At 44.6% G+C, this 23,640-nt stretch overlaps 1 protein-coding gene and 1 long non-coding RNA gene across 8 annotated transcripts in view; one reads left to right on the top strand and one right to left on the bottom strand.

The window, feature by feature from the left end:
• Positions 1-2,586: 2,586 nt before the first annotated feature.
• LOC115107655 (ankyrin repeat domain-containing protein 6-like) overlaps positions 2,587-23,640 on the bottom strand; it is a 32,717-nt gene continuing 11,663 nt past the window's right edge. The window contains exons 3-17 of one of the 7 annotated variants that reach the window (XM_029631142.2): positions 15,848-15,946; positions 15,123-15,374; positions 14,483-14,581; positions 13,806-13,904; positions 13,169-13,267; positions 12,608-12,706; positions 12,024-12,122; positions 11,337-11,414; positions 7,167-7,271; positions 6,947-7,051; positions 6,552-6,779; positions 5,929-6,081; positions 5,431-5,544; positions 4,948-5,242; positions 2,587-4,523 (exon numbers count right to left, since the gene is read on the bottom strand). In XM_029631142.2, coding sequence (XP_029487002.1) covers positions 3,883-4,523; positions 4,948-5,242; positions 5,431-5,544; positions 5,929-6,081; positions 6,552-6,779; positions 6,947-7,051; positions 7,167-7,271; positions 11,337-11,414; positions 12,024-12,122; positions 12,608-12,706; positions 13,169-13,267; positions 13,806-13,904; positions 14,483-14,581; positions 15,123-15,374; positions 15,848-15,946 — 2,565 coding nt within the window. In that variant the 3' untranslated portion in view covers positions 2,587-3,882. Of the gene's footprint in view, positions 4,524-4,947; positions 5,246-5,430; positions 5,545-5,928; positions 6,082-6,551; positions 6,780-6,946; positions 7,052-7,166; positions 7,272-11,336; positions 11,415-12,023; positions 12,123-12,607; positions 12,707-13,168; positions 13,268-13,805; positions 13,905-14,482; positions 14,582-15,122; positions 15,375-15,847; positions 15,947-23,640 lie in introns of all 7 variants that reach the window. The other 6 variants (XM_029631141.2, XM_029631144.2, XM_029631143.2 and 3 more) reach the window with 6 other exon arrangements.
• Positions 10,943-18,846, top strand: LOC115107656 (uncharacterized). Its single transcript, XR_003860236.2, has 2 exons — positions 10,943-11,025; positions 15,152-18,846. It is a non-coding gene; the product is annotated as an uncharacterized LOC115107656 (long non-coding RNA).

The raw sequence follows: 23,640 nt of genomic DNA, 5'->3' as shown, positions 1-23,640 counted from the left end.
AACAGGGATGTAAACAAATTTGTGCAAAACATTTGAGAGGAATAAGCATTTTGTGCTGATGGAAATTTTATTTAATCTTTTATTTCAGCTCATGAAAAATGGGACCAAAACTTTACATGTTGCGTTTATATTTTTGTTCAGGGCTAGCTAGATAGCTACTATACTGGTGCAACATTTTGATTGTAGGGTGTTTGTCAGCAAATATAATTAAAAGTTTACACTATTCATCTATGGCAAAGATACTTATATGTTTCCCCTTTCATCTGTGTCTGGTGTTAGCTAGTTACTGGTTAGCTAGGTCTTCATCTGTGTCTGGTGTTAGCTAGAGACTGGCTAGCTAGGTCTTCATCTGTGTCTGGTGTTAGCTAGATACTGGCTAGCTAGGTCTTCATCTGTGTCTGGTGTTACTGGTTAGCTAGGTCTTCATCTGTTACTAGTTAGCTAGGTCTTCATCTGTGTCTGGTGTTGGCTAGTTACTGGTTGCTAGGTCTTCATCTGTGTCTGGTGTTAGCTAGTCAACACATCCCGTCGATGCTGCTGTGAACCACATCACAAGACATGGAAAACGGGAGAGAGACCAAAACATTGACATCATTGATGCAATTTCAATGTCGTTTGAGTTGCTTTGTGTATCACCAAGTTTTCTTGAGAAGATTTTACTGCAACACTGCTCACTGCATCCAAGTTTCTTGACATAGGAGTTTCAAAGAGCTGTCAATCAATGCGAGCTCATGAATATAAGCTCCGCGCCCACACGCCTGTCTTTTCAAACTTCCTGGTAGCCATGAGAGAAAAAATTATAATAGCATTTCTATCCCCCCAAAATATTATGGGAGATAGTTTAGTCACTCAAAAGGCTATTTTACATGGGATTCAGAATGACTATTCGGGACCTTTAACATTGAAGCAGTGATCAGTGTTATTTCCTGATAGTTATTTTCTGCCAATAAAAGCTAGTTACATTTACATTTAAGTCATTTAGCAGACGCTCTTATCCAGAGCGACTTACAAATTGGTGCGTTCACCTTAAGACATCCAGTGGAACAGCCACTTTACAATAGTGCATCTAAATCTTTTAAGGGGGTGAGAAGGATTACTTTATCCTATCCTAGGTATTCCTGAAAGAGGTGGGGTTTCAGGTGTCTCCGGAAGGTGGTGATTGACTCCGCTGTCCTGGCGTCGTGAGGGAGTTTGTTCCACCATTGGGGGGCCAGAGCAGCGAACAGTTTTGACTGGGCTGCGCGGGAACTGTACTTCCTCAGTGGTAGGGAGGCGAGCAGGCCAGAGGTGGATGAACGCAGTGCCCTTGTTTGGGTGTAGGGCCTGATCAGAGCCTGGAGGTACTGAGGTGCCGTTCCCCTCACAGCTCCGTAGGCAAGCACCATGGTCTTGTAGCGGATGCGAGCTTCAACTGGAAGCCAGTGGGAGAGCGGAGGAGCGGGGTGACGTGAGAGAACTTGGGAAGGTTGAACACCAGACGGGCTGCGGCGTTCTGGATGAGTTGTAGGGGTTTAATGGCACAGGCAGGGAGCCCAGCCAACAGCGAGTTGCAGTAATCCAGACGGGAGATGACAAGTGCCTGGATTAGGACCTGCGCTGCTTCCTGTGTGAGGCAGGGTCGTACTCTGCGGATGTTGTAGAGCATGAACCTACAGGAACGGGCCACCGCCTTGATGTTAGTTGAGAACGACAGGGTGTTGTCCAGGATCACGCCAAGGTTCTTAGCGCTCTGGGAGGAGGACACAATGGAGTTGTCAACCGTGATGGCGAGATCATGGAACGGGCAGTCCTTCCCCGGGAGGAAGAGCAGCTCCGTCTTGCCGAGGTTCAGCTTGAGGTGGTGATCCGTCATCCACACTGATATGTCTGCCAGACATGCAGAGATGCGATTCGCCACCTGGTCATCAGAAGGGGGAAAGGAGAAGATTAATTGTGTGTCGTCTGCATAGTAATGATAGGATAGTTCTCGGGTTTCCTCTCCCCACTCAGACCACTCCCAGAGAGTCCTAACAAAATTTGTGCTTGAGAAATAGTTTTTTGCTAAAAAGCTATTTTTGCCCATTTGAATGGAAATCTATTACAGTTAGGTACTTATTGTTTTCCTCAGCATATTGCTCTGCTAATTCCATATGACTGTTTATAAATTAGATTGAGGGGACTGAGGTAATCCACCCATTCATGCTGGAGGTGAATGCCAGCAACTTTGCTATTCTGCCTCAAATGTAGCTCCGTCAGTGTCCATTATTAGGACACTGCCAGAGTTAGATACCTCAAATGGACTGTGTATGTGCAGCATGAAAGCCATAGGAATCAGGACCTTGTCACACTTGCCATAGAATAAATCTTAGCCGTACCAGCTCCTCTACTTTCTTCTCGTTGAATCCCTGACACTGCTTGTGTCTGATACAGAATGTTGTTTGGCGTGAGCACAACCATATGAGATATGTCATTGGGAGTCCCCTATCAGTTCAGTTGCTATTAAAATGTCCATGTCTAGCAGTGGTGACACTTTCCCAGATCGCTGAGTCTAGTTCACTGTTGAGCAAAGCTGTGAGAATCATTGATGATATGCCATTTGCAATCATGTGAAATAACACCATAGGTAAGGATTTATTTATGGGTTATAACTAGTATTCCAGGGCTCATGTTGGGCTGCTCTTGGGTAGCTCTTAGCGTCTACCTCTTGAATATAAAACAGACGTGCCATTTTTGTAGTTTCTCTTTAGTTTTTTACAAAATACACTTGACATCATCTGACTTCATTAGACAGAATGTATGTTCATATCAGCAGAGACATCAATGTACAACAACCTCACATGAACAGAACAAGTGTCACCTATGAGCACGGTAACACATTTACAGTAGTCTATTTGACTTTTCATCATGCCAACATGGTCTTCCTAACAGTAACTAATTTTAGTGCTGAGGATAAACATTGGGGTGTTATGGAGTTTTTACCATCAAAGAAATAGTGGGCTGGAGCAGAAGTGGATGAGTACTAAAGTTATGAAAGCACAACTTCTCTTCAGTTAAGACATTTTCAGTTTGGCTGTATTCTTGTGAGCTCTGTTGCCCTTGTAAGTCACATATGAAAGCTTGCAGTAGTTTATTCTACTGATATGTTAAGCATCCTGGCTAATTCAAAACTATTCCTGAAGCTGTCTGCTCTCGTTTTCCTCTACTCTCTCATTGAATTTTGTTTTTTACAATGTCACTAAAAATGACCCACATTTTCCACAAACCCCCAGAATCATTCTCATAACAGGCTTTCGCGTCACAGGATAAAAAGCACTGGAGTATTGGCATGTTGAGGACAAGCTATCAATGTGCCAATATGTGTAGGTGTTCCAGTTCAATAATGGCACTGTGACAGATCCATTGTAACCAGCAGTACATTTACTGGGGGTTTTACAAAGCACAACACACAGGAGCTGCCCAGGTGTATACAACAAAACACATGATTAACAAGACAACATTATACTGAATTGTCTGGCATGCCATAACATTTCTCATTTATAAGTCACCATTACAAATGGATTATTTTCTACTGTTGCATGACATTATTAGATATAAGTATGAAATTCTGTAGAGAATGTGCATGGTCAATGACAAATGTATGGCCAATTTATGGTCAAGTCTACTAGTGGATCCACTAGATCCAGGTTGCCATCTGTAATGACCTCAGATGGTTTTTGCCATTCTGAAGGTGTAACTCTAAACCACAGGAGGTTGGTGGCACCTTAATTGGGGAGGATGGGCTTGTGGTAATGGAGTGGAATAAGTATACCATTCCATTCGCTCTATTCCAGCCATTATTATGAGCCGTCCCGTCCTCCCCTCAGCAGCCTCCACTGCTTTAAACTCTGTAGTGGTATGTCTGTGTTAGCTGTCGTCGTGCCTGTTAGTCCTGAGCATGCGTAGCTCGTCCTCCAGGTAGGTGATCCTCTCCAGCAGGGCAGCCCTGTCTGCCTGGGCCCTCTGGTCCGCCTGCCACCTGGCCTCCTGGATCTTCCTCTCATACCAGTGTTCCATCTGGGTCGACACCGCCTCAAAGAAGTACTGTGTCACCTCCAGGGCGTGCATGTTCTCCCTTTCCTGGGCAAAGGAGCTCTCCCCCCCGTCTCTCTCCACGGCTCTTTCCTCAAACACCTCCAGAGTCTGAGTCCCCTCGGCCTGCCCCACCGTGGCCCCCTTGGCCTTAGTCCTGCCCTGGGAGTGCCTCTTGTGGTGCTTGCCCTTGTCCCTGCCCCGCTCCCGGTCCCTTTCCCTGTTGCGGTCCTTGTCCTGTCTGCTGCTGCAGTGGCGCTCTGTCGCTGGGGACAGACTGCTGGCCCGGTTGTTGTTGCTTCTGCTGCTCGGTCCCAACTCCAGCAGCGCCACGTCCTGCAGTTCCTGATACGGCCTCCGATGTTCAGTAGCACCTAGCAAGCGCTCCTTGGGTCGCACTACTTGGGGAGACTGTGACAGGAACTTGGCAGTAGTTGGGGAGGAGATCTCCGCTTGCTTGGGATGTTTATCACTGTCTGGAAGATTTCCAAGAAGCAATTATTGAATGAATTAGAATTAAAAAGTCAACCTTAGAGCATGGCACACATATATAATTTATGATTATTCAAATTAGTTCCAGTGAGATTGCCAATCTTCAAATGCAATCTGATAGTTTGGGATGATATTTTAATTAGCCTGCCATAGGCAACAATAATTTTTCAATTTCTGTGAAAATGTTATATTTGGGCCACATTCAATCTTTATTTACTTAAAAAAAAAAAAAAAAGAAGGTATGACCTAAGAATAATAAACTTAATAAACTTAGATTACGTAACGCTTGCACAAGCCTGTATCTGCTTGAAATTAATTCCCACTCTTTGTGTATGTGCGTTCGTGAATGTGCATAAGCATAGTAATTCAGAGTGCTGGCTATTTCACAGACTTCTGTTCGAACTGTACCTGGAGAGCTGTCCACCTGAACAGCAAAGCAGTGGTTGGCTGAGGGGTCCTCTGTGGCGGCGGTGTTGCGGTCTCCCTCGGTGATGTCAGTGATGTGGGGGGCCAGACACTGGGCGCTGTCCCCAGGCCCCCCAGCAGGCAGCACGGTGAGGCCCCCAGGGTCCACCTCACACAGGCCCTCAGACATGGACGAGGAACGGCGCAGCTTGGTGTTGCAGGGGTCTCCTGCTAAGCGCACCTCGATGTTCTGGAGCTTGGCCATGCACCAGTTCTTCAGCTCGTTCACCACTGATGCCTGCTTGAAGGGCAGGCCAAGACATGAAGGGGTTTAATGACAGAGGAAACAGTAGCGTACAATAGTATTCATCGTAAGTGTAAATGCATTGTTCAAATGTCTGAGCTAAACCTCGAATTAAAAAGTGATATGGCATAGACCACCTTCTCCTGCTGTGTTGTGTGAGTTGACACTGCTTTTCGTATTACCTGTCTCTTTTCCCCCTCCTGTCTTTCCTGCGTGGCTCTCTGGTTGATCCTGTGTTGGCACTCCGTCCTCTCCGCTGACACCCTCTCTACTGTCATCTTATCCAGAGCACGGATCTAGAACCACACAATCACAAACCAGAGTTAAATGCCTGAACCTGACAGAGCTGTCATGATTAATGCAAGACGCCGGTTGTGACAAAAGCTCAGAGCTGTTTTTGACTTTAGCAACATTACACTTCATTTCATTAATAGGCTATGCAAAATCAGCACAAATTATACATGCATGGATTTCCCGCCCCACATCCACCAGCACTGCTGTGACTTGAGAGACTGGTGTGGTGTAGGTAGTGTTCATTAGGCACCAAACGGTAGGGAATGGACTGAAACTGGGACTGATCTATCTGGACTGGTTCAATAAGAAATATTCCTTTTAGCTTTTTGGTGCAAAACATTTTACGTCGCCTTCCCTAATGAACCCCACCCTGGTCTAGTCCGTACCTGATGTTTGTTCTTGCGGTCCAGCTGTCCCATCTTGTTGTTCATCAGGTCCTGCACCGTGTGGATCTCCGTCTTCATCTCCTCCTTGGTGGCCTCCAGCTGGTTCTCCAGCTTGTTGATCAGAGGCTCACAGCGACAGCCGTTGATAGGGGCCTGGGACACAGACAATAACCATGAGCACTGAGCCACTTGACAGTGGAGACTAACAGAACTAAACATGTTTTTGAAGCATGATGTACAAGTAAACCCAGGGGCCAACTTTCTCTGGGGACGGGTCCCCCCAGTTTTATAATTGGAATGTGATACAAAACAAGGCAACAGTGTGCATTAGGACTATGCAGATGCCTCTGAGCAGTCGGGTTGGCTGTTTGGAGTGAGTAAACCCCCTGTCGCAGGGCCATACTCAGACTGAAATATATGTTTCTAAATAGCAGAATATAGTAGCAAAGCCTCTTACAAGGTTTCAACATTACAGAAAATATATGATAGTAGCTCCATTCACAGTCCTTTAAAGCTACATTAAAAGTGAATTTGGTAAGCGTAATAAATCATAGTATCACATGAAAATGTTCAAACAAAATAAGTCATTGTAGAGACAGTGAGTATGTACTTTTTCTATCTACCTGCATGACCTTGCCATCCTTGCCTCGGTACAGAGTGTACAGCTGATAGGCCTTGTAGTTGTGTGGGGGGAGTGGGGGCTGGGGGGAGGAGCCTCGCAGTTTGCCCCGCCTCTTCTCTCCATGTTTGTTCTCTCTACGACGGAGGGGTTCTGAGAGCGATGGCTGCAATGGCACGACAGCACAGCTCGTCACATGTTCCACGTGTTTAATATTAATGACATATTTCACCTGGGTAAACATGTTTTGTTGTTAGAAGAATAAGGAAATAGCGGACCTTCTCATGTGTTGTTGATAGAAGGTTATGGTAATAGTTAACCTTCTCGTGTTGTTGTTGGAAGGTTACACTAATAGCTGACCTTCTCATGTGTTGTTACAAGGTTACGGTAATAGCTAACCTTCTCTCTGAGCTCCCTGTCTGTGCTCTTGCTCGCCTCAATCACCTCATGTTTGTGGGCGACGCGGTCACTGCTAGGGGTGTCGTCAGCAGCAGATGCGCTGTCCTGTAAGAAACGACAGAAAATGTGTCTTTCAGGCGAACATCTGAGCATCTATGCTATCATATTCTGACACACAGAGACAGTAGGAGTAAGATGAGGAGCTGTACTGTAACTGTACCTTCCTGGGCAGCATGTCATCCCTGGGGACAGACTGTGCTCGGCGATCAGCCTTCAGCTTGTCCCTCCTCTTCCTCACACTCCTGCCTCGGGTAAACCTCTGGACCTGAACATACAGAGGGAGAGCAGGTTACGAACTAAAGGCCAGTGTATCATTTACTGAGGCTTCAAGTTTACTGATTGGTTAGCAGTCCTGAATTTAATTGACTTTAGCTTATATTTTTTTATTGAACCTTTATTTAACCTTTTTGGGATAGGGGGCAGCATTTTTACTTTTGGATGAATAGCGTGCCCAGAGTGAACTGCCTCCTACTCTGTCCCAGATGTTAATATATGCATATTATTATTAGTATTGGATAGAAACCACTCTGAAGTTTCTAAAACTGTTTGAATGATGTCTGTGAGTATAACAGAACTCATATGGCAGGCAAAAACCTGCCATATGAAAAAAAAAATCCAACCAGGAAGTGGGAAATCTGAGGTTTGTAGTTTTTCAACTCAGCCCCCATTGAAGATACAGGATGATATTAGTTATGTTTCACTTCCCAAGGCTTCCACTAGATGTCAACATCTGTTTTGAGGATTCTACTCTGAAGGAGGGGCTCATGAGGGCTCTTTGAGTGAGTGGTCTGGCAGCGCGCTCACGTGAAAGGTAGCTACGTTCCACTTCATTTGTACAGACAAAGGAATTGTCCGGTTGGAACATTAACCTCTTAAGTCGACCCTCTACTTTTTTGAACATTCTGTTAAAAATCGCGCAACATTTCAGCGCCCTGCTACTCATGCCAAGAATATAGTATATGCATTTGCTTAGTCTGTGTGGATAGAAAACACTCAGACGTTTAAAAAACTGGTTAAATCACTGCTGTGGCTTTACCAGAACGGCATTTACATCGAAAAGCACAGGAAAAACTGATCACTGAAAATGGGAAAATATATCCATGCGCTATTTGAACCCATTGATAAAGGTGAACCACAATTAATTGACTGAGGTTGCAGTACCTACAGCTTCCACACGGTGTCTAGAGTCTTGTCATTTCCCTTCGAGTTTTTTCTTGGTCAAACACATGCAGGACACCGTATCTCCTCCGGTCTAGGACCGGATATTTTCGTTGAGTTTCTAGCCGGACATTTTCCAGACGGACAGCTAATGATCTTTACATCGCCTCCTGATGAATTTTATCGCTTATTAACGTTTACTAATACCTAAAGTTGCATTACAAACGTATTTGAAGTGTTTTGTGAAAGTTTATCGTCGACTTTTTGAATTTTAAAAAATGACGTTACGTTTTGAAACAATGTTTTTTCGTTTATCACACAGTCTACATATAACGATATCTAGGCTTTATATGGACCGATTTAATCGAAATAAAGACCCAAATAGTGTTTATGGGACATCTAGGAGTGCCAACAAAGAAGATGGTGAAAGGTAATTAATGTTTTCTATTTTATTGTGCGGTTTGTGTAACGCCGAAATGCTAATTATTTTGTTTACGTCCCCTGTGGGTCTTTTGGGGTGTTGCATGCTATCAGATAATAGCTTCTCATGCTTTCGCCGAAAAGCATTTTAAAAATCTGACTTGTTGCCTGGATTCACAACGAGTGTAGCTTTAATTCGATACCCTGCATGTGTATTTTAATGAACTTTTGAGTTTTAACTAATACTATTAGCATTTAGCGTAGCGCATTTGCATTTCCAGAGCTCTAGTTGGGACGCAAGCGTCCCGAGTAGAAGCAACAGGTTAAGGAAGTTTTATGTTAAAAATATCCTAAAGATTTATTCCATACTTAGTTTGGCATGTTTCTACGGGCTGTAACATAACTTTTTGAACTTTTCGTCCGACGTTCGTCGCGACCTGAACGCGCTTTTGGATTTGTTTACCAAACGCCATAACAAAAGAATATATTTGGACATAACTGATGGACATTATCGAACAAATCAAACATTTATGGTGGAACTGGGATTCCTGGGAGTGCATTCTGATGAAGAACATCAAAACATAAGTGAATATTTAAAATGCTATTTCTGAGTAATGTTGACTACCAAATATGGCAGGTATCTTTTTGGCTGCTTTGTTGTCTAAAGGCTGTACTCAGATTATTGCATGGTTTGTTTTCTCCGTAAAGTTTTTTAAAAATCTGACACAGCGGTTGCATTAAGGAGAAGTTTATCTAAAGTTCCATGTATAATAGTCGTATCTTAATCAATGTTTATTATTAGTATTTCTGTAAATTGATGTGGCTCTCTGCACAATCACCGCATGTTTTAGAACATATAGATATGAACTTTATCAAACAAAACATACATGTATTGTGTAACATGAAGTCCTATGAGTATCATCTGATGAAGATCATCAAAGGTTAGTGATTCATTTATCTCCATTTCTGCTTTTTGTGACTCTCTTTGGCTGGAAAAATGGCTGTCTTGGTGGTGACCTAACATAATAATTTGTAGTGCTTTCGCTGTAAATCCTTTATGAAATCAGACACTGTGGCTGGATTAACGAGAATTGTATCTTTAAAATGGTGTAAAATACTTGTATGCTTAATTATGAGATTTTTGTTGTTTTGAATTTGGCGCCCTACACTTTCACTGGCTGTTGCGGGGGGGGGGGGGGGTTCCCGCCAGTCCTAGACAGGTTAACCAGGTAGGCCAGTTGAGAACAAATTCTCATTGACAACTGCGACCTGGTCAAGATAAAGCAAAGCAGTGCGACAAAAACAGCATCACAGTTACACATAAACAAACGTACAGTCAATAGCACAATAGAAAAAGCTATGTACAGTGTGTGCAAATGTAGAAGAGTGGTGAGGTAGGCAATAAATAGGCCATAGAGGCAAAATAATTACAATTTAGCATTAACACTGGAGTGATAGATCTGCAGATGATGATGGGCAAGTAGGGTGCAAAAGAGCAAGAGGGTAAGTAATAATATGGTTGGCTGTGTTCAGGTACAGTGATTGGTAAGCTGCTCTGACAGCTGATGCTTAAAGTTAGAGAGGGAGATATAAAACTCCAACTTCAGTGATTTTTGCAATTCGTTCTAGTCATTGGCAGCAGAGAACTGGAAGGAAAGGCGGCCAAACGAAGTGTTGGCTTTGGGGATGACCAGTGAAATATACCTGCTGGAGCGTGTGCTACGGGTGGGTGTTGCTATGGTGACCAGTGAGCTGAGATAAGGCGGGGCTTTACCTAGCAAAGACTTATAGATGACCTGGAGCCAGTGGGTTTGGCGATGAATATGTAGTGAGGGCCAGCCAACAAGAGCATACAGGTCGCAGTGGTGGTTATTATATGGGGCTTTGGTGACAAAACAGATGGCACAGTTTTCTGAGTAGAGTGTTGGGGGCTATTTTGTAAATGACATCGCCGAGGTCAAGGATCGGTAGGATAGTCAGTTTTACGACTATCCTAGCTAATTACAATGGATCAAATTCAAATGATGTCACGACTTCCGCCGAAGTTAGTCCCTCTCCTTGTTCGGGCGGCATTCGGCGGTCGAAGTCACCGACTTTCTAGCCATCGCTGATCCTCTTTTCATTTTCCTTTGGTTTTGTCTTGTCTTGTATCACACCTGGTTCCAATGCCATCAATTACATGTTGTGTATTTAACCCTCTGTTCCCCCTCATGTCCTTGTTGGTGATTTGTTTGTTAGTAAGCAATGTGCAAGTTATGTTCTGGTGTGCGACAGGTTTTGTACTTGTACCCACTTATATTATTTTGTATATTTTGGTTTTCGGGGTTTTTGAGCACTTAGTAAACTGCTCCGTTTATACCAAGTTTGATCTCCTGCATCTGACTTTCCTGCCACCAGCACGCACCCCCTTTCAAATGATCAAAGCAGTGATGGTTGAATCGGTAAGTAGTTATTGTTAATCGGTGATGGTTGAATCAGTAAGTAGTTAATTGATAAATCAGTGATGGTTGGTATCTATGGTCGTCTCCCAAGGACTCTGCCCATACTTGCACTTGATGCAGGAACACCTTTACTGCCAACCCACAGGAATGAAGTCAGATAAACACCTGAAGTATCGTAACTCAAGTCCAAACACAGTTGGCAGCATGAGTGTTTCCATATAAATATATAGCGAGATAAGGCAGGCGTGTGAGGTGGTGATAAACACTGCTTGGCTGCCCCTGCTTGTCAGACTAGGTGAACCTGTACTCACCTGAGGCGCTTTGGTCAGGAGAAGGGCTACGTCTGGGTTGTTGTGTTCTCTGGCCTGGTCCAGTGCAGTCTGGCCTCCCTGCACACACACAGACAAGAGGTCAATCAACACCTAGACTGTGTCCCAAATGGAACTCTTTTCCCTTTATAGTGCACTACTTTTGACCAGGGCTCTGGTCAAAAGTAGTGCACTATATAAAGCAGGGGTATTCAACTCTTTCCCTATGAGGCCTGGAGCTTGCTGGTTTTCTGTTCTACCTGATAATTAATTGCACACACCTGGTGTCACAGGCCTAAATACGTCCCTGACTAGATGGGAACAATGAAAAAATGCAGTGAAACTGGCTTGGAGGTCCAGAGGTGAGTTTGAGGGATATAGAGAATAGGCTGTCATTTGGGACGCAGACCTACTTAGGGATGAATGATTCAACTGTATATGGCACTGAGTTGAGGACGAATATACAAATGTATTTCCAAGTAGCTATTTCAGTTGTCAGTATGCCAAAACGTTTCTTGAACAGTATACTATTACTCATCAAAGTCTGCGTGGCTTTAACTGAGTGAAAAACTACACCACTGGCTCGAGAGCGGTGACATTAGTCAAGATGAAGAGGGCCTTTAGAAGTGCATGACTGCTCCAGCGCATAGTGAACACAGTAGGGCCGGGCCCCGGAGGCACTTTACTCACGTTGTTGCGGATGCTGCTGTCTGTTCCTGCCTCCAGCAGAAGCCGCACTGTTTTCTTATGATTCAGCGCAGCTGCAACATGCAGTGGTGTGTCCCCAGCCTTGCCCAGAAAAGAGCGAGAGGGAGAAAGAGAGAGGAAAGAGAGAGAGACTTAGCATACTGAATGTTCCGTTGGATTTTTACGCATCAACAAACAAATACAGAACAATGTTATACGGTCCCTGCTCTGTGCTATTAAAACCTAAATACAGCCATATATTTACTATATCCAGTAGGTTTACTGCACAATGCTAAGACTAAGTTAGGATAAATCAAGGGAAGGACCTTTGACAAAGATATGATTCACACGACAATTATATTTTACATTAAAAGAATAAAAGCTACTAAAGTACATTCACATAGTAGTTGTATATGCATCACAATAGCATTTTACAAAAAAAATGATAGACATTTTAAAAGACATTCTCAGAAAGCAGAGAGTGTCACAGCAGGGTCTCGAGCTGGATACACAACCCCTTCAAATGTCCCAAAAACAAGGTAAAGGCCTCTGTGTGAATGTAGTGTCAGTCACATGCTCAGACTAACCTGGTTCTTCTCTGCCACGGAGCAGAATGCTCCCAGGAGGATGCGGAGCATGGACACATGGTTGTAGCGGGCCGCTACATGCAGACAAGTGTCACCTACCTGGAACACAATGAAGAGAGACTACCACCACACACAGCTCGAGTTTCCATTCACGCAGATGTTGGGAAAGCAATCAAAGACAGGAGCGTTTTTAATGGCACAGGGAAGTGACTCGAGGACAAATGAACGACACAGAGCTACTTCCTCTGTTCTTGTTGACTGAGAGCAGTTCACCCATGAGGGGAGATTAGGTTTGAAGTGCAGAGTAGAGCACAGAGAGGTACGTAGTTTCATAATTAAGTGACTACTTAAGCATGCAAACTGCTCTGCGGTGGTAGTTAACTGTAGAAAGGCTTCTGTGTCAACATGGATTTCCTACGCAGTGGTTCAGATATACCATGGGAAGAGTACTGTGGGGTAAAAAGCAACATTTTGTGCCACAAAATTAATCTTTCACACAAAATACAGCAGGTTACAAACGGCGCCCCGTAGACTAGCCAACCATCGAGGAAGAGGACTTACATGGTTCTTGCTGTCAGGTCTGGACCCACCCAGCAGCAGGACCTTGGAGCTCTGAGCGTGGCCATTCTGACAAGCAAGGTGGAGGGCTGTGTTCCCTGCCTACATGGACAGAAAGACAGACGGACACCAGGGGTTGTGGTTAATAGTGAGATAACGTTTTGGAACATATTTCCATTTGCAGCTGTATTCACAGGAGGTTGATGACCAGAATAGAACAAATGGAATGGCATCAAACACATGGCTTCCATGCCATTCCTGTTTCCATGCCATTCCTGTTTCCATGCCATTCATGTTTCCATGCCATTCCTGTTTCCATGTATTTGATGCCATTCCATTCCAGACATTATTTTATTTAACTAGGCAAGTCAGTTAAGAACAAATTCTTATTTACAATGACGGCCTACCGGAGAACAGTGGGTTAACTGCTTTGTTCAGGGGCAGAACGACAGCTCGGGGATTCAATCCAGCAACCTTTTGGTTACTGGTCCAACGCTCTAACCACTAGACTACCTGGTGTGCCCTATTGAACACTAAAAGCTCTCCAGTCATATAATAGTCTGCTGTCACAGCACAGGACCTACTGGAACACTGCCTGTTTCATAACCAATCACATCTACAGTATTTGCAGTAGACTTACCTTGTTTTTTGCGTGAACGTTGGCTCCGGCCTTAACTAGCAGTTTGACAGACTGGCTGAAGCCGTGCCACGAGACCTCATGCAGAGCAGTGTTACCGTCCTGCAATAACGAACACAGTCAAGAGCTTTACACATCTACCACCTGACCTCTGGATTATCATACTAGACAACCCTGTTATTGGTTTTCATTCAGTCAAAATAGCTGACATAGCAGGATAAGTAGGAGGTTATGTGTTGAGGCCTACAGGCTCTGGTTTCCTTTAGAGGGTCAGTGTGGCTTTGCTTTCACTCTACCAGGTGTGGCAGCTGGAGAGTGGCTGTTACCTTTGTAACAATATACACTCTTTCTATCCGCATGGACTTCCACGGGGCTGGCCCTGTATCCCAAATGGCACCCTATTCCCTTCCCAAATGGCACCCTATTCCCTTTTTAGTGCACTATTTTAACCATGGGCCATAGGGAATAAGGTGCCATTTGGGACGCATCGTATTTCCTTCTCTGGGAATGAATGAGGGTTAAGCCAATTACAGGCCGTATTTTCTCTACAGATTGTCAAATAGCGTTAGTGCTGTCTGACAGTTTGTTGGGGTTTAAAATCCCTCTACGCCATTGAGTGAGTGCATTGGGGCTCTGCTTTCAGCCCTGTGTGAGCGCTGTTGTGTGTGTGTGATATGTACCTTGTCCTGTCTGTCCAGAGCACACCCTTCCTGGATGAGGGCAGAGATAACGTCACTGTTTCCCACCACGGCTGCCCGATGTAAGGCTGTCTGCTCACCCTGCATGCACACACACACACACACACACACACACACAATATCAAAAGGCAGTAGTTAATTCCTTCTGACTTCAATATGATGGCTCAACGTTTTAGTAGGCTCTCACACAATGAGTACATCATCCATCCAACAAAGTGTCAGGTTGTTATTAACACAAGGAATAACAATGATGTTACAACAATCATCCAACACTGCAGTATGACATCAGATAAGCCTTCATACTATCACAGTATACTACAGTGGGCATCCTCCATACAAAGCAGTGAACACAACCACAGAAGCAGCAGGCAAAAGCACTCAGTTCAGCCCAGCTCTCATTTATGTTCTACCATAAATGGAATTCCTGCAAACATAGAGAACCCTTCTTACAGCAGCTCAACAGAGTGATGTTTAGCAGGCCAGGTTTGACATATCATGAGAAGGGTGGAAGAGCGAAATCAAAAAGAAGCGCTGCTTCCTGTGACCGGAGGAGGATGTGGGGTTTAGTTTGGTCATTCCAAGCAAGATAACTAAGAGGCGTGCTGAAGAGCTTTTCTCTAACCTCCTTCTTCACTCTCCCTGATCTCCCAGGCCCAGTCCCAGCAGCTTTCCTCCACTGCCGTCTCTCTCTCCCCTCCTCCTTCTCGGGGCCACTCACCCCATTGGTGGCTGGGGACACGCTGCGGCCCATTCGGGATCGGGAGCTCATTGACCAGATGGAGAGAATTTGGGAGCGCCAGAGGTTTGGGCCGTTATCTGTGGGTGTGGGACTGGGGAGGGCTAGGGGGGATGACCTCCCCCCAGGGGGTGAGCCCTGTGGAGAGCTGCTGTATCCCTCAACATGGCAGTCCAAATAATCCCACTCTAGGTCACTGGAGGTCATTACAATACTACTGTGACAGTCTTAGAGAAATAGAAAAGGTGTCCGCACGCAGGAGAAACCACACTGCAACCAAACAGACCAGCAACCAGACTCAAAACCTTCATACAATTGCGTCATTTGTGTGTTTAAAAGGTGACCTCGCACACATTTAAATGTCTAAGTTAAATATTCTGGAGTTTGTTTGCGTGAATGTATAAATATTACATGGTGTAATATTGGTATAAATATTACATGGTGTAATATGGGTGTGATGTTCATTTGGGAAGATTCTGAGCGACACTAATGCAAACGACAGAGAACACAAAGCAATGGTCCACACATTCCTTTTCACAGTCATGACTGCAGTGCAAGCTGGAAACATGGAAAGAGCAAATGAAAGGCAGCATATAAACAGACAGTCTTACGTCGTCCTGGATGTCAAGATCGCAGCCGGCCTTCAGCAGAATGCGCAGAACCTCGATGTGGCCCTTGTAGGAAGCCAGGTGCAGGGGACTTCTGCCGTACTGCGGACACAGAACACACACACACAGAAGAGAGGGGCACAGCAACTGAAGAGAGATACAGCAGGTGAAGCCAACCAGACTGTATGTCAGTATCCCCAACTGAAGCCAACCAGATTGTATATCAGTGTCCCAACTGAAGCCAACCAGACTGTATATCAGTGTCCCAACTGAAGCCAACCAGATTGTATGTCAGTATCCCCAACTGAAGCCAACCAGACTGTATATCAGTGTCCCAACTGAAGCCAACCAGACTGTATGTCAGTATCCCCAACTGAAGCCAACCAGACTGTATATCAGTGTCCCAACTGAAGCCAACCAGACTGTATATCAGTGTCGCCAACTGAAGCCAACCAGACTGTATATCAGTGTCCCCAACTGAAGCCAACCAGACTGTATATCAGTGTCGCCAACTGAAGCCAACCAGACTGTATATCAGTGTCCCCAACTGAAGCCAACCAGACTGTATATCAGTGTCCCCAACCAGACTGCATATCAGACACAGAGAGACTGACAATGTGTCTACAGGGCAATCGTATTCATTAACACATGGCTCTGTCATCATGGCACAGCAGTTAGCCGCACGTAATCTGTCCCATTTGAATAATGAGTCGCCAGTAAACAAACAAATGTTTAATCCAGAGATGGTTTAAAAGAAGCTAGGATGGAGAGAGAACCTCTACAGCTGCTTATGGATTAGCTGCCCACATCCTCTGGCTCTAAGGCCAACAATTATGGGACCTGCAGCCTGCGATGGAGCAAATGTGACTTTACAGTTTTTGGAGGTTTATCTTTATCTTTCTATAGTAATAATGGATTGTTTGCCAGGCTAAATCAGTGATGCTACTCGACACCACGATCATAAGCTGTATTGGATTAGGTAAGGTTAGACATGGCAGATACTCTTCATGAAATGTGCCTTTTCTTATAACAACTGAAAAGGAATATAAAGTGTACTTAAGAGATATCTGGAGTTAAGTTAATGTAAACAAATTATCTCAGTAAATTCTAAAGCCTTATACCAAGATACATAACCCTATCTCTCCCCATAGGCTACAGTAAAGCACAGTAACTATCTGGAAGTGAGAAAATAAAATGCAACTGTGTGCTAACCAGCAGCGATGCGTGGGTAAAATCACTAGGGAACCTATGTGTTGTAATAATTGTGTTGTTTGCTCTATAACCTGTTAGTTCATATGCCTTGCGACCATGATCTATACTGTAGGCCTAAAGTCCGAGACAATAAGAAGACACAGAGGCAGAATAAATTTAACCACACCTTTGTTTCATCTCAAAACCGGAGGGCAGCTTCTGTCCGGTAAAATCCACAAAACATATTGCATGTAACAAACAGTTACTGTGCATGACCTACGGCATGGTCAAGCAAGTTAATGTTTCCAACATTTTGGGACTACCTAACAACTACTGATTTAGAACCACGGAGAGTTACCGCAAGTCGCAAAGATAACAGGGGCTGCCTCCACTTTTCCAACACAATTTCAACTTCAACATTTCAACATCATCAAATCACCTATGCTTAGTCTAATACAGTGACAACTAAAAGATACCAAAAACAATTTAGTCCAATCAACGTAAGTTAAATATGATGTGGCTGGCCATTTTTCTGATTTGTGTGCGTGTTCATTCGTGCAAGTAGAAAACACATGTTGACTCCCCCCTACTTGTGAAGAAACGCCAACACCATCCTCCTCGCTTTCATGTTGACAAAATGCTCTATCACGCTGTCATACAGTAACACGCTTTAATTTTTTGTTGTCTTAGGCTACCTGGCTAAAATGCTTGCTCGCTAGCCTTAGCTAGTCAACATTAGCCTTCTATATTTAGCTACATAATTTAACTTTCATCCTCTCAGGCCAGGGGCACAATGTATGAATTAATGGTTGGCTTAGAATCACCGTTATAGTCATTGGCGAGTTTGGAGAATGAAGTAAAACCACAAGTCCAAATCCCTATCTCCATCCATGGTTCATTTAGGAAAGGGACCATTTTAACTCGCTAAGTAGCCACCGGAGGACAACAACACAACGAGATGCAACAATTCAAGTTGTTTCTGTTAATGACGTATGCTCTCGATGCGATTTGATAGGAGTGAAGCCAAATCCCAACAGGCTTCCCTTGACACTTTTTGTTGGGTGCGCCAGGACCATTCATAGTTGAGCACACTCAATTTAGCTTAATGCTGTTTGGCTATTATTTTATACTGTTTTTTTTATCAAGGGGAGGCCAAATACTTGCTGGCTTCTCTTGCATTCAATGCTGCGGGTGGCAACAATGTCATACTCTTTTGGACCAGACTGCCCTCACCCACCTAGATAAGACAAATACTTATGTGAGAATGCTGTTCATTGACTACAGCTCAAAACCATTGTTCCCTCCAAGCTCGTCACCTTGCTTAGGACTCTGGGTCTGAACACCTCCCTCTGCAACTGGATCCTGGACTTCCTGACGGGCCGCCCCTAGGTGGTGAGGGTAGGCAACATCACCTCCGCCATGCTGACCCTTAACACAGGGGTGTATGCTTAGTCCCCTCATGTACACGACTGTGTGACCACGCATGACTCCAACACCATTTTCAAGTTCGCTGACAACACGATAGTGGTAGGCCTGATCACAGGCGACACTGAGTCAGCCTACAGGGAGGAGCAGTGACCTGGCCGTGTGGTACTGGAGTAACAACCTCTCCCTCAACATCAGCAAGACCAAGGAGCTGATCGTGGACTACAGGAAACGGAGGGGAGAGCACACCCCCATCCACATCAAAGTGGCGGCAGTGGAGCAGGTAGACAGGATTAAGTTTATCGGTGACCAAATCACTAAAGACTTAAAATGGTCCAAATACACACACACAGTCGTGAAGAAAGCGTGACAGCGCCTTTCCCCCTCAGGAGGTTGAAAAAGTTTGGCATGGGTCCTCAAATCCTGAAAAGGTTCTACAGCTGTACCATTGAGAGCAAATTGACTGGCTGCATCACCGCTTTGTATGGCAATAGCACCGCCTTCGATTGCATGGGGCCGAGCTCCCGGGCATACAGGACCTCTATATCAGGCGGTGTGAAAAGAAGGCTCGGAAAATTGTCAAAGACTCCAACCACCCAAGCCATAGTCTATTTTCTCTGCTGCCGCACAGCAAGAGGTACCGGTGCATCAAGTCTGACACCAACAGATTCTATCCCCAAGCAATACGACTGATAAATAGCTAACAAAATAGCTACACAAACTATCTGAGTTTACCTTGTATCTTTTATTTCAATATTTGCACTAAGCACACTCTCTTAGCACACTCACAGGGCCCTACACACTCACAGGACCCTACACACTCACAGGGCCCTACACAGTCACAGGGCCCTACACAGTCACAGGGCCCTACACAGTCACAGGGCCCTACACACTCACAGGGCCCTACACACTCACAGGGCCCTACACACTCACAGGGCCCTACACACTCACAGGGCCCTACACACTCACAGGGCCCTACACACTCACAGGACCCTACACACTCACAGGACCCTACACACTCACAGGGCCCTACACACTCACAGGGCCCTACACAGTCACAGGGCCCTACACAGTCACAGGACCCTACACAGTCACAGGACCCTACACAGTCACAGGGCCCTACACAGTCACAGGGCCCTACACAGTCACAGGGCCCTACACAGTCACAGGGCCCTACACACTCACAGGGCCCTACACACTCACAGGGCCCTGTATCACCGCCTGGTACGGCAACTGCTCCGCCCTCAACCGTAAGGCTCTCCAGAGGGTAGTGAGGTCTGCACAACGCATCACCGGGGGCAAACTACCTGCCCTCCAGGACACCTACACCACCCGATGTTACAGGAAGGCCATAAAGATCATCAAGGACATCAACCACCCGAACCACTGCCTGTTCACCCCGCTATCATCCAGAAGGCGAGGTCAGTACAGGTGCATCAAAGCTGGGACCGAGAGACTGAAAAACAGCTTCTATCTCAAGGCCATCAGACTGTTAAACAGCCACCACTAACATTGAGTGGCTGCTGCCAACACACTGTCATTAACACTGACCCAACTCCAGCCACTTTAGTAATGGGAATTGATGGGAAATGATGTAAATATATCACTAGCCACTTTAAACAATGCTACCTTATATAATGTTACTTACCCTACATTATTCATCTCATATGCATACGTATATACTGTACTCTAGATCATCGACTGCATCCTTATGTCACTAGCCACTTTAACTATGCCACTTTGTTTACTTTGTCTACATACTCATCTCATATGTATATACTGTACTCGATACCATCTACTGTATGCTGCTCTGTACCATCACTCATTCATATATCCTTATGTACATATTCCTTATCCCCTTACACTGTGTATAAGACAGTAGTTTTGGAATTGTTAGTTAGATTACTTGTTGGTTATCACTGCATTGTCGGAACTAGAAGCACAAGCATTTCGCTACACTCGCATTAACATCTGCTAACCATGTGTATGTGACAAATAAAATTTGATTTGATTTGACACTCACAGGACCCTCCCTACACACTCACAGGGCCCTACACAGTCACACACACTGTCAGTCCAACACACACACAAACCCTCACTCCATCATCTGCTCACCTACACATAATATGCACATACATTTATACTGACTCTACACACACGCACACCCACTCACATACTAGCTGTTGTTACTCTGTTTATCTTATATCCTGTTACCTAGTCCCCTTACACATATACATATCTACCTTCATCACTCCAGTATCCCTGCACATTGTAAATATGCTATTGGAACTGACTTTAAAAAATATATTTCCTGTATATATTATGCTTATTTGCTTACTTACTTTATTGTGTATTTCATATTTCCTATTCTTATTTTTTTGTGGAGTTTTTTAAAAGTAATACATTGTTATTGATTATTGCATCGTTGGGTTTTGAGTTTGCAAGAGAGGCATTTCACTGTATTTGTGCATGTGACATTAAAACTTGAACCAGACAGCATCAGATAGATGGCCTCTACATACAGAGACAGGGGGGCACTGTTACACTTGCTTTGATGCTTTTTTCCTGCGAGATACATTCAGCCTCTTCTGTATTGAAGGAAAATTATGAAATAAAGAGAGACGAAAGGTCAATTCGTTTAGATGTTTTTCTTGGTCCATTCTTTTGGGAAGCCTGGCTTCCCTTGACATCCACGAATACTGGTGCTGTCTGTGTGCTGCAGAATTCCTCTCCAGAAACATGCAGCTGGCAGCCATTTTGAATTATCTGTCTGAGTTAATACAATGTAATTAGAGGTCAGGTGTGCATTGACAGACTGCAATCACAAAGAACTACATCAACGCAACCCCCTCATTAACACCTCACCCTCACAGCGCTCCATTAAACAGAGAGACGGGAGAAGCCACAGTTCCTTCAGCAGGGGAAGCTGGCGTGCTACATGGGTGCGGCTTGACACTACCTGGTATTCACTAGGGCCAGGCAGGGGTTGAATTTCACTGGGCCAGGCTTGGAGGGCTGCCATGGAATTGTCTCAGGTAAACACCAGTCATAGGCCCAGGGTGAGGTCTGTTCTTTTATCCCAGAAGACTGTAGCTGGACATGGACTGAGCCTGCTCTCTATTCTGTGGCCTGGTGTGACCTGAGAGACACACGACTGGTTATTTATTTTTTATCTTACCTTTATTTAACTAGGCAAGTCAGTTTTAAGAACAAATTCTGAAGTCCTAGGAACAGTGGGTTAACTGCCTTGTTCAGGGGCAGAACGACCTTGTCAGCTCAGGGATTCGATCTTGCAACCTTCTAGTTACTAGTCCAACGCTCTAACCAGTAGGCTACCTGCCGCCCCGTTATATTCTAACTCTCTTTCTCATTCTCAAAACAGTTTTTATCTTCCTGAGGAACTAAACCATCCATCCAGCACTTGACACTTTACCTCACACTCCCCACTACTACTCCCTTCCCCTGAAGCAGAGGCATTTCCAACTGAAATGTAATCCTCATGTTCCTGGGCTTAGTATTTATTAGGGCTCACTGCCAAAAAATAAAAATAGAGCCAATCACAATATTATCAAAGAGACAGAGAGGCCTAACAAATGTAGCCATGTAAGATAAATTGTCATATTTATTCAGTCATTTATTCACATTTCACTAAGTGCTGTGCATTTAACAATGTCCTCCCTATAAAGAATTATGAATTCATTTCCTGAAACAAAATGTGCAGCAGCTTGATACATCTAAGAGGAATGAAAGCAGAGAAGAAAAGCTTCTGCCAAGAGACGTGTCCTGTTATTGAGGAAGTAAATGTATTAGGCTCAAGAAAAAATGCCTCTGCCTGCCTTATTGACCAGTATCACATTGCAGTCTATAAAGTTAAAGAATGGAGATCTGAGGAAGATCTCCCTCAACACCTCAGGTCTGTACCAGAGCTGCTCTGACAGAGACACAAAGGAAGACCATTCACTTCACAGACAGACAGGACTGCTACAGTAGCGCATGACTTCAATCAATCACGTCTAGCTGTGACTCTCTCAGCAAACACCCCAAAACTGACAGCTCAAGATAGATTCACTGTCAAATTGACAGCACACATTCTGTAAAGCCAAGTCATGCAATGATGATAGGTTATTGTCATATTGCGGTAACACTGTTGGTTCCAGCTGAACATACTGAATTTCATCGGTCTATATTAAATGTGTCACTCTTGCATTTGTACTGCACTTCTCCTCTGGTCCTTTAAGTGCACAAGCTTGTGGCTACATGGAATGTGCATGACGTGACACACACACGGTTAAGGTCAGCCTCAGACAGAGACCCTCACGGACCTGTTCATTTGTCATCAACGCCAATGCATTCCTATTCCTTTCCAAATACTCCAAATTCCAACAGCTCCTTCCTGTAAAATAGACCTACTGACATTCTGTGGTGAAACATGGTAGTTTTACACACCGACCAGTATAACAGGCATACACTGTATATGCCTATTAGTGTATCCAAGAATCAGTTAGGATTATAATATGGTCATATGCTCCTCTAGTCCCACTAACCATTTTACATTGTGCTGTAGAGGGGATCTAATCAGAGCATGAAATACAGATACAACCATACAATACACACAAATCTGCCCATTGGTCGTTGCCCTGGTGGCCCAATGAGGCTGCAGTTGAGTGAGACACAGTACCCACACAAATCCACCCATATTGGTGAATGGCTACACACAGACACAGTACCCACACAAATCCACCCATATTGGTGAATGGCTACACAGACACAGTACCCACACAAATCCACCCATATTGGTGAATGGCTACACAGACACAGTACCCACACAAATCCACCCATATTGGCGAATGGCTACACACAGACACAGTACCCACACAAATCCACCCATATTGGCGAATGGCTACACACAGACACAGTACCCACACAAATCCACCCATATTGGCGAATGGCTACACACAGACACAGTACCCACACAAATCCACCCATATTGGCGAATGGCTACACACAGACACAGTACCCACACAAATCCACCCATATTGGCGAATGGCTACACAGACACAGTACCCACACAAATCCACCCATATTGGTGAATGGCTACACAGACACAGTACCCACACAAATCCACCCATATTGGCGAATGGCTACACACAGACACAGTACCCACACAAATCCACCCATAT

The sequence above is a fragment of the Oncorhynchus nerka genome, linkage group LG24, assembly GCF_034236695.1.
Source record: "Oncorhynchus nerka isolate Pitt River linkage group LG24, Oner_Uvic_2.0, whole genome shotgun sequence".
In the NCBI taxonomy this organism is placed as follows: Eukaryota; Metazoa; Chordata; class Actinopteri; order Salmoniformes; family Salmonidae; genus Oncorhynchus; species Oncorhynchus nerka.
This window is presented reverse-complemented; position numbering and strand designations above follow the sequence as displayed.